At 43.1% G+C, this 12,057-nt stretch overlaps 1 protein-coding gene across 1 annotated transcript; it reads left to right on the plus strand.

The window, feature by feature from the left end:
• The first annotated feature begins 308 nt into the window (after positions 1-308).
• Positions 309-9,748, plus strand: LOC124286123 (protein SREK1IP1-like). The gene is made up of 5 exons (XM_046722468.1): positions 309-436; positions 1,240-1,308; positions 3,217-3,354; positions 5,672-5,753; positions 9,139-9,748. The coding sequence occupies exons 1-5, from the start codon at positions 418-420 to the stop codon at positions 9,383-9,385; spliced, it is 555 nt and encodes a 184-aa protein (XP_046578424.1). The 5' UTR covers positions 309-417; the 3' UTR covers positions 9,386-9,748.
• The last annotated feature ends 2,309 nt before the right edge of the window (positions 9,749-12,057 follow it).

Consider the following 12,057-nt stretch of genomic DNA (forward strand, 5'->3'; position numbering starts at 1 on the left):
ATAGAGTCAAAAGGGAAGTGGAGTGATAGTTCTACGAAGATATGACTCCCTGTCGAGGCTCGAATATTTCCCGGCAGATTGGTAATGAACAATATTTTGGTGAATATCTATTTTTTACATACGGGAGGCTTTCTATCTATGCTCACAAGTTAAAAACCTTTTAAAAAAGGTTTATATGAAAAATCCAGTTATAGTGTTTGTTTTCACACAAAGCTTTTAGTATAAACCGGCTCAGACTGGTTTCGGGGTTAAGCTGGGCCCCGTCTCGCATATCGCAATATATATAGGTGCGTCAAAGCGTAGCGCAGCAGACTCCGGGAACCAGACTGAAACCGGTCGCTCCAGTTTTTGTATCAACCAGATAACAGTTCCGCTTCCGCTTCGTCACTAAAAACGTCTTCAGAAGTTCAAAACAATATGCAGAGTGACATTCAAGGTAACTTTGGATTATGGAACTCTCAAGAACATACTATTTTTTACTACCGATAGCTGTCTGCCTGTACACTCTCAGTTGCACGATTGTCTCGTAAAATGAACACCACGCGTCAACAGAGCACTGACAGAAAGTATCATGGATGTTTGGATAAATACATTTATTGTTCAAGAGAGAACGCGAACCTACATTGGCCCTCAGGGTTAGTTATGTTAGTGTATGTGTCCCCCAGTTCAACCCTCAGCCCTTGGATTTAGTGGTCGCTGCTAACAGAACACCCAACTGTTACCTTATTCATTGTCATTATGATTAAATAGTCCTTTCCATTCAAACACCCAATTATGATCCGTAAAGAGAAACAAAACCTTCAGTCGTTCAGCTGCAACATTTCAATAACCCTTTATAAATTATCATCAGCCACTCAACAAACTGAGCTTCTGACCATCTACTAAGTGCCTCACTGAAAACCAGGGGAATCCCCCTAGAATTCTCATATGTTATCAGATTATGCTTACAAAAACTTTTCACCATGCAAATTCATATACTCTTCAGTAGAAAGTAGAAACCAATTAATGCTGAATCCCAACATGTGGAGGAATGGTTGAAAACGTTAAAAAACAGAAACGTTGAACAAAAACGTAATGTTACACTCATGTTTGTAGTGAATTACTAAAATGCACACTACATGAAATGCACGTGCATCATGAAATTGTGTATCACCCTGAATTTGGTTCTCTTCAACAACGTCAACAGTGGAACTTTCCACCTGGAGTATGTGTAGTCATCATCATCTCTTTGTGTTTCAGGGTTGATTGCCAAGTTCACCAATAAGACCAATGAAGGTGTACGACCAGCCTGTCAGCGGTGTGGCTATGGTAAGTATACAACTTTTCCCTTTCCTCAAGTCAAATAGTCCTCACCCCCAGTGTCAAGTAGTCCTCACCCCAGGTGTTGAGTAGTCGTCACACCAGTCGTCAAGTAGTACTCATCTCAGGTGTCACATAGTCCTCATCTCAGGTGTCACATAGTCCTCATCCTAGATGTCGAGTTGTCCTCACCTCCGGTGTCAGGTAGTCCTCATCCCTGGTGTCAAATAGTCCTCACCCGAGGTGTCAAGTAGTTCCCATCCCAGGTGTCACATAGTCCTCAGCCCAGGTGTCACATAGTCCTCATCCCAGGTGTCAAGTAGTCCTCAACCAAGGTGTCATGTAGTCCTCACCCCCGGTGTCACATAGTCCTCATCCCAGGTGTCACATAGTTCCCATTCCAGGTGTCAAGTATTCCTCAACCCAGGTGTCACATAGTCCTCACCCCCGGTGTCACATAGTCCTCATCCCAGGTGTCACATAGTTCCCATCCCAGGTGTCACATAGTCCTCATCCCAGTCCTCAACCCAGATGTCACATAGTCCTCAACCCAGGTGTCACATAGTCCTCATCCCAGGTGTCACATAGCCCTTATCCCAGGTGTCACATAGTTCTCAACCCAGGTGTCACATAGTCCTCATCCCAGGTGTCACATAGTCCTCAGTCCAGGTGTCAAGTAGTCCTCAACCCAGGTGTCACATAGTTCTCAACCCAGGTGTCACATAGTCCTCATCCCAGGTGTCACATTGTTCCCATCCCAGATGTAAAGTAGTCCTCACCTCCGGTGTCAGGTAGTCCTCATCTCTGGTGTCACGTCGTCCTCAACCCAGGTGTCACATAGTTCCCATTCCAGGTGCCATGTAGTCCTCAACCCAGGTGTCACATAGTCCTCATCCCAGGTGTCAAGTAGTCCTCAACCCAGGTGTCACATAGTTCTCAACCCAGGTGTCACGTAGTCCTCATCCCAGGTGTCAAGTAGTCCTCAACCCAGGTGTCACATAGTTCTCAACCCAGGTGTCACGTATTCCTCACCCCAGGTGTCAAGTTGTCCTCACCCCTGGTGTCACATAGTTCTCAACCCAGGTGTCACGTAGTCCTCATCCCAGGTGTCAAGTAGTTCCCATCCCAGGTGTCACATAGTCCTCATCCCAGGTGTTACATAGTTCTAAACCCTTTGTGTCACTTAGTCCTCATCCCAGGTGTCACATAGTCCTCATCTCAGGTGTCATGTAGTTCTCAACCCAGGTGTCACGTAGTCCTCATCCCAGGTGTCACATAGTCCTCATCCCAGGTGTCACATAGTTCTCAACCCAGGTGTCACGTAGTCCTCATCCCAGGTGTCACATAGTCCTCATCCCAGGTGTCACATAGTTGTCAACCCAGGTGTCACGTAGTTCCCATCCCAGATGTCACATAGTCCTCAACCCAGGTGTCACGTAGTCCTCACCCCAGGTGTCAAATTGTCCTCAACTCAGGTGTCACATAGTCCACATCCCAGGTGTCAAGTAGTCCTTATCCCAAGTGTTTACTAGCCCTCATTCCTAGTGTCGACTTAATCCGTGACACTTTTGGGTGAATTTCTCTATGTCATAGTGCATAAAGACTACCGGTATTAAAATGCTTGAAAGTTCCAAAATGTCAGATCTTATGTTATAAACCATTGATTTGGCATTCAGTCATGACTATTTTTCAGATAAAATTGAAGTGTCAACATTGGTATTTTCTATTATTAAATATGACTGCAGATTTCCTTTTTGCAAAATTCCTTACATGTTAACCTGAATGAATAAATTTGATATGCATGAATAGGTCACTGAATGAAATGATTTCGGATTGAAATTTGAATCATGCACCTTATTTGAGAACATTATGGATACAGCAACGTACTGTAAAATCATGACATACCTACTTTTACAGCTGGCCACTTGACCTACCAGTGCCGGAACTTCATCAAAGCTGACCCAAACAAGGACATCCTCCTTGACGTGAGCAGCACCAGCTCAGACTCGAGTGATGAAAACTTTGTGTCTCCTCTCACACAGCTCAAGAAAGCAGGTGACTGTCTCCCTGACAGTTCGCATTAGCTAGGGACAAGTCTTTGCTAGTCATTAGCTAGGACCAGGCTGCAGGCAGGCACATCCAGGGGAGATAACCATGTAGATTGCAGTGCATTCGTGACTTCTGGTCCCTTTCCATAACCTGAAAGTAGACCTGTACCCCTCTCATAGCCATTTTATTGAATGTGGCTCTGTCTGAGCACAAAAGAGCATAGAGAAAGAAATAGTCTAGTCGCCGAACAATTTTCAAGGGCATGTAACTCTAATTTACTTGGAAAACACACATGGCATCCATGCCAAGGAAATTACCTCAAAATGTATGTTTAACATGCTTAAATACTTTCCTACACCATAATGTTAATATATCCTGGAATCAGGAAACCCAGGACTATGCAATAATTAGAATATACTTGAAGTGTCTGGAAAAAAATTATGCAAGCCGAAATGAAAAATATTTCAACTAACTATTTCTACCCAATTTCTGCTCTACATATGCGCATTCTGTTGGCTGGGGGAATATATCTCCCGGACATGGCTACTGAGAGGGGTATGAGTCTACTTTCAGGTTATGGAAAGGGACGAGTAGTTACGAAAGATTGCAGTGTTGTCAATGTTACATTACATGTTGCTGTCATGGGAGTAGATAACTGTGTCTTTCTCAGCGTGTTTCCTGCAACTCAGCAGTCTCTGGAACACTATCAGAAAGTACCTACCAGTTACGACTGATAGAGAATAACATCGTATAAGCTAGTTACCTTGATTGCAAAGACAGGTGTTAAATCTATGTAAAACATTTCTGACTGAAAAATATATAATTCAGTATGTACCAGAGGTGTTGTTTAAACATAGGTGTTATTTCAAAGGAGCTCCAGGTATAATACTGTCCAAGCTTTATGGGTAACAACTTCATCTATTTCGTGATTACGACAGTTCGAAACAGATTCTTGTACCGTTGTGAAGTACATTCCTGCTTGACAGTGGTACAAGAATGTGTATGGAGGCCCCACTTCTAACATGTCTCCCAGAGAAGCTCCAGGTACATGGAGGCCCCACTTCTAACATGTCTCCCAGAGAAGCTCCAGGTACATGGAGGCCCCACTTCTAACATGTCTAGAGGCCCCCCAGAGAAGCTCCAGGTACATGGAGGCCCCACTTCTAACATGTCTCCCAGAGAAGCTCCAGGTACATGGAGGCCCCACTTCTAACATGTCTCCCAGAAGCTCCAGGTACATGGAGCTCCAGGTACATGGAGGCCCCACTTCTAACATGTCTCCCAGAGAAGCTCCAGGTACATGGAGGCCCCACTTCTAACATGTCTCCCAGAGAAGCTCCAGGTACATGGAGGCCCCACTTCTAACATGTCTCCCAGAGAAGCTCCAGGTACATGGAGGCCCCACTTCTAACATGTCTCCCAGAGAAGCTCCAGGTACATGGAGGCCCCACTTCTAACATGTCTCCCAGAGAAGCTCCAGGTACATGGAGGCCCCACTTCTAACATGTCTCCCAGAGGCCCCACTTCTAACATGCTCCAGGTACATGGAGGCCCCACTTCTAACATGTCTCCCAGAGAAGCTCCAGGTACATGGAGGCCCCACTTCTAACATGTCTCCCAGGGAAGCTCCAGGTACATGGAGGCCCCACTTCTAACATGTCTCCCAGGGAAGCTCCAGGTACATGGAGGCCCCACTTCTAACATGTCTCCCAGGGAAGCTCCAGGTACATGGAGGCCCCACTTCTAACATGTCTCCCAGAGAAGCTCCAGGTACATGGAGGCCCCACTTCTAACATGTCTCCCAGAAGCTCCAGGTACATGGAGGCCCCACTTCTAACATGTCTCCCAGAGAAGCTCCAGGTACATGGAGGCCCCACTTCTAACATGTCTCCCAGAGAAGCTCCAGGTACATGGAGGCCCCACTTCTAACATGTCTGGAGCTCCAGGTACATGGAGGCCCCACTTCTAACATGTCTCCCAGAGAAGCTCCAGGTACATGGAGGCCCCACTTCTAACATGTCTCCCAGAGAAGCTCCAGGTACATGGAGGCCCCACTTCTAACATGTCTCCCAGAGTGTTACCCTAGTGTGTTATATATGTTGAATACCCAAATAATATTTGTATCATGATAAATAACTTATGACAATGAATGTGTGTAGATATTTATCGACTTAATGATATTCTTGTGGTTTTATTGTTTAGTGCAGTAGGGATGACATCATTTCCTGTCTTGCTTACTGACGTTAACACAGAGTACTGATAAGACAATACTACTTTGTAATGTGTAGATAGTTTGATCATTTATTATGTTCCTGTGTTTCAGAGGACAAGAAAACAGTGAAGAAGATGAAGAAGCACAAAGTGAAAGATAAGCGTGACCGACACAAGAAGACAAACAAGAAGAGGTCAGTGTTTCTGCAGTGTTGACAACACTGTGATAATGGATACTTTACTGTAGAATTAGAAAAGTAATTGAGGCCAGTAAGCAATGTTGTTATTAGAAATTAAGTTCAAAACAAGGCAGGGCAATATGTTACCTGAGAACTGATAAAACACTTCTTATCCTGACACATTATGTTGCAGTTTCCTTCTCAACATTGATCATATAACACAGAACCCAAATATTGACTCATCCTTCTCCGCGATGCCATTGGTCATCAGTGAAAGTTTTCAGTCCTTTGTATCTTTAGAGTAGGTTAAGGCCAAATACAGCATATAAGGAAATTGCCTCATCAGCAGTTGCCATGTAAATACCAAAGCATACAACTTTATGGATAACAAGACCGATCTAGATTCTTATACCATTCAAGCTAAACCCTAAAGTTGTATGCTTCATTAGCACACAAAGCAGGTGTTGAGAGAGGTAGGTGGGAGGCCGCTAGATATGATCACTACCTTGCTGACATACTCATGAGGGGCTGTGGGGTAGCCTAGTGGTTAAAGCGTTTGTTCGTCATGCCAAAGGCCTGGGTTGAATTCCTCGCATGGGTACAATATCTGAACCCATTTCTGGTGTCCCTTGCCGTGCTATTGCTGGAATATTGCTAAAAGCAGCGTAAAACTATACTCACTCACTCACTCACTCACTCACTCACTCACTCACTCACTCACTCACGTCACGCACGACGCACGCACGCACGACTCTCACTCACTCACTCACTCACTCACTCACTTTCACCATGAACACCACCAATGCTAATGTCCCTCCTACTCCCAATGTAGTCCCTCCCCCTGTGTTGCATTCTGCAAGGGATGGGACTCCACTTGGTATCGGTGTCCTGCCTAGGACTCACATCTTCAGTACCAGCACTTCTTTCATCCTTGATAACCATTGGTCCTGTGGTGGTGATATCCTGGTATCATTACTGAGCAAGGCTCACGCTGGTTAGGTAGTTAGTTCCTGTGAGTGCTACACCTTGTACAGCTGTGTACAGGGATTATCTGGATATATGATGACATCAGCATCTCAAGCTGCTCTTTCCCAGGCACTGCTTCAATTAATGATGATTCTGGGGATATGCTCAACACATCAGTCAAGAATATTCTTGTAGTAGATAGTTATTTTAGTAATGCTTCACTTTCTGTTCAAGGGAGATAATTCATGTATAGCTTCACAACTACAGCATTGTTGTCATTGTGTTGGGATGTTGCCAAGAATGTTGGAATTAGTATATTTCAGCTCTTGCCACAGACCTAGGAGCAGTCCCACAGTATCTGATATCATAGCTGTATGAAATGATAGAGCAGACAGAGCTCAGTCTCTAACAGAGGAACACCATGCAGGATAGGACACATGTCATATTCAAAATCCAAATGGAATCATGAGTCCAGTGTCCTATGCTCCATGATAGATGTCATTGAGAGATGTCTGGGGCAAATGGATAGCCCTGGAACCAGCTATTCTCCAAAGAATATCTCTGAAGAGGATATTTCCCTTGTGTCATGGAGTCTCATTATATATTCTATGAGATGTTTGGCCTCCTGTCACATTTTGCTGCATAAAGAGGTTCAGTCCACAGGTTGCCACTTATAATGAGTGAGTGAGTTCAGTTTTACGCCGCACTCAGCAATATTCCAGCTATATGGCGGAGGTCTGTAAATAATCGAGTCTGGACCAGATAATCCAGTGATCAACAGCAAGAGCATCGATCTGCTCAAATTGGGAACAAATGACATGTGTCAACCAAGTCAGCGAGCCTGACCACCTGATCCCGTTAGTCGTTAGTCGCTTCTTAGGACAAGCATGGGTTACTGAAGGCTCATTCTAACCCGGACCTTCACAGGTTGCCACTTATAATGAGGTTCAGATGTACTCACTATGACTACATGTCTTTGATGTCACAATTCTGAGGGATTGCTGGGATCTTGTTGTTTGTCAACCTGACAACCTCAAGTCCTGATCATCCAGACATCACATATCCAAAGTTACACAGGTACTCGGCCATGAAGTGTAGCTTGTTCGTGTTAGGGTGTGACAGGTGATAGGCAGTTAGTGAAGAAGTTACACCATCTCATCAAAATGATTATTTACACAGAACAACCATGGAAGGTGAATATAAAGGAAATGCTGTCACAATAGCCCAGTGAAATTATTAGATTATTGAAATTACATGAATGCAGGTATTCCTGAAGCATGTATACTTATCCAAATTCATGTAAATAATTTCTTATCTTAATACAACATATTACAAGTCTTATACCCACCATTGGAGACAGGGTTCTGTAGTGTATAATGGAACCAGTGCTAGAATACATTATGTTTTGGGATATGGTTGCTTAAAGTATTGGGTTTTTGGAGGTCCAAAGTGATTCAACTCCATCTTTTCAAGTTTGCCTGTGGGATCACGCTGACTGATCCAGGTCTCAGTGCTTATCACTGGACTAAGATGAAAACCTTCTTGGTTCTGGTTGTATCTGTTTAACAGGGCATTAGAGGTGATAGCACTAGATATGTATGATAGATTGTTTCTACTGATGATACAAGGTTGCTGTGGTCTAGTGTAACTCAGTCTAATGCATCTGTTGTTCAATGCCATGGCGTGAATGTTTTCTGTTATAGTGCTGGTGGCAGGTAAACTAGTGCAGGGGGTTCCTTCATCTGATACTTTATTGCAGGCTTGACCAAGCAAGCTACTGACATATGTAATTAAATCTGGAGACTGTAGTAGATGCATTTTACCAAGGAAGGATTTTTTCCTAAGTTCTGACATAGGGCAACAAAGTCCTTATACTGTAAGACATTCCTGATGCATTTGAGACAGAAAGAGTCCAATACAGTTAATATGTCCATGATCTCTCCTGGTTTCAGTCCTGAAAAACAAGGGCATGGAGACAAATGAGTCCAGGGTGTTTACACAATAGAAGAGAGATTTTATAGCCTGAATAACAGAAGTTGAGGATCACATTCCAACCCTTATTTTCGGAATACACACAAACATGGATTTAAATGTTGGTGCTATAGTGGTATTTTACACAGGAGTAGCCAAGTATTCAAAGTATTCTGTTGTTAGTGTGACTCAAAGTCAGCACATGACCTGTGTAAAGGTAACAGCATTGAGGAGGAAAATATGGATCAGGGGCTCCTTTCACGAAGCAACCTTTACTAAGGTTAACCTTAACTCCCATTCTGTAACATTGCACTAAGGTTACCTTAGTGACTTCCGGTCACCTTAGTGCTTCGTGAAAGGAGGCCCAGGATAGTATATCATGCTCAAAAGAAAGCAAACAAACATGCTATCATTATGTGTAGGAACGGAAGATGTTAATTGTTAACTTAAATGTATTTTGCAGGTCCAGGTCAAGATCTCCTGTAAAGTCTAAGAAGAAGAGGCACAAAAAAGACAAGAAAAGACATAAGCACAGACAGGAAACTCATTCAGACACAGACACTGATTCTGATTCAGACACTGATTCAGACAGTGAGCCTGACTCTGAGCTTCATTATAGAAAGTCACGCAGCAAGCACAAGAAACATCATAAACATAAGCATAGCAAGCATATCCGGAAGTCTGAGAGAGACAGCTCCTACAGTGATTGAGTGGATCAGCATGTCCAGGTGCTGTGAAAATGTCCGAGTCAGGGTCAGTGTTGCGTGCTTGTCTTAGGGGGTCAGTGTGACCTAGTACTGTACATGTCTTAGGGGGTCAGTGTGACTTAGTACTGTCCACAGCTGTGAGTGGGTCACAGTGACCTAGTACCTGAGTACCAGTATCTCAGACTTAATCAGTGTCCAGGGGATGTGTGTCAATCATTCATTGCAGCACTGTGACTGTACCCTAACATGTGACCCGTGAAGATCCGGGTTAGAATGAACCTTCAGTAACCCATGCTTGTCGTAAGAGGCGACTAACAGGATCGGGTGGTCAGGCTCGCTGACTTGGTTGACACATGTCATCGGTTCCCAATTGCGCAGATCGATGCTCATGCTGTTGATCACTGGATTGTCTGGTCCAGACTCGATTATTTACAGACCTCCGCCATAAAGCTGGAATATTGCTGAGTGCCGCGTAAAACTAAACTCACTCACTCACTCCCAACATGTTACCTAGTTATGGGATGACTATGGAGAAAAACAGCAATAAGAGTGGAGAATATTAAACACGAAATATTGTTACAAATTACAGGGACCACTAAGGTGTTTGAGCTGGTGAAAAGTGATATGCACTGCCTCTTCATACCAGTTTTCACCTGTCATGTTCATGTTTTAACATGTTGTCTGTACAACATGGTTGTAGCTATTTCACAAGCTATTCCTTATCACATCTGTAATAGAATGAAGCATCATGAACATCATGGTGTTGGCGCTTCTCCCTGTTTCACATGTCTATTACCGGTATATGATGGTATTTTCAAGATGTGATCACTCAGATGTTGTATCTCAATTATCCACTGTATGTTATTGGAGTATAGCTATTTAGCAGCACTGAACCAAAGGTTGTATGGAGCTTGGCATACTGTCTGTAGTAAACTTTTCCTCTGTAGGGCTTCTGGGATAGACCGCTTACCGTAGGAGGCAACCGAATGGATGGGGTGGTCAGGTTCAGTGGCTTGGTCAGTAGCATGGTTTCAAACCCAAACATATTGATAGTTGCCAACAAGTACTGGTCACTGGATAGTCTGGACGTGATTATGACGTGAGCAGCACTGATAGACTGGGGACCTTCATCTTTAACCCTGTGTACGTCCTGTCATTGTGAAATATTCTTACAATGTTGTTGTATTGGAAGTACTCTTTTTTGTCATGTTTTCTTTGGTCTAGTTTTACACATTTTCCGTGGAACATTTAAGTGAGCATTATGACTCCAATGTCATAGGATCCAATGTTTTAGACAAAACACTTCCTTGGGAATGTTTGACTTGCATGCTGGACTACGTTTTCTGTCAAAGTGACGGGTAAGCTTTGCATGATATCAGCTGGCAGGACCAGAAACAGTCTGTGAAGGCACATGCTTGTACAATTTGTTTCCATGGGTGGTGTTCTCATGTATAATTTTATTTCTGTATTTTAGTTTTACTGTATGATGCCATGTCATATATCAGCCCAGGTTTTAGTATTGTCAAAACTGTTGGTTACAACTGAACTTTAATAACATATTGACATTTTACTATGTTACACTTACACTGATAGAAAATGATGTTTTATATGAAATGTGATTGTATCTCTTATCAAATAAACATTTGTAAAAGTTGTGAATATGAGGTAAAACTCAATGCTTTAATTTGTGGGTACACTACTCAACAGGTTTCTGAATGGACTTCATGTTTTGAAACTGTTGAAATAATCTAATGACTATACAATTGTCCTATGAACAAATATGTTTGTTTTAAGGGAAACATTCATGTAAGTACCAGTATGTTTCCATAAACATGGAGATAACCCCAGCCCTAACATCCACAACCGCCAGACGATCAAATAGTTCAAGTGTTTGAAAATCCAGTGTTAAAAAAAAAAGCATACACCTTTATGGACAACAACTTCTTCTGTATTTTTGCCTTGAGCGATGTTTCAGTGTAGATTGTCAAATTAAAAGTAAGAATCTACACCAAAACATAGCTCTATGCAATAAGGGACTGTTCGTGTGTGTGTGTGTGTGTGTGTGTCTGCGTGTGTGCGTGCGTGCGTGTTGTTTTTTTCTGAATAGACCCATCGGGACTCAGGACGAGGAAGCTGTTCTCGTTGTGTTGAACACTGTAGCACCCCTCCTCAATGAAGGATAGATGTGGATAATATATTGGGATTAATACACCAGCTGTTGTTGCACAAGCATCCTGCTCAAGGTCTGTACCGTATTGCAAACATTCTTTGTGTGAAAGCGGAATCTCCTCCTTTGATGAATGGTTGATAACTATCGAAGTGTTGGATCTGTGACTTCAGCATGTCGAAGCCAATCGCTGTACAGACGGTACTGCCTGAAGCTTTGGCTTTCTCCCGTTCTGAAAACCACGTCTGTGACCTTTGCTTCAAGATATGCTGCTCAATACCTGTTGAACTCTTCTCGATAGTGTGCAGGGATTCATCAGCATTTATGCAAACATAGTGTTCCTGTTTATTTAGGTCAACTTTTGATCCATAACAAATTTTTGCACACATTCCCCCAATTTGTGAAATCGTATTCAAGGAATTGGTAATGCATTCATTGATTTGATATATTTTGGTCCGGTTTGTCAAGCATCTTGAACTTCTCCAAACAGGGTTTCTTTGTGACTAAT

This window comes from Haliotis rubra, unplaced genomic scaffold, assembly GCF_003918875.1.
Source record: "Haliotis rubra isolate DU_JTF1 unplaced genomic scaffold, ASM391887v1 Scf110, whole genome shotgun sequence".
Taxonomy (NCBI): Eukaryota; Metazoa; Mollusca; class Gastropoda; order Lepetellida; family Haliotidae; genus Haliotis; species Haliotis rubra.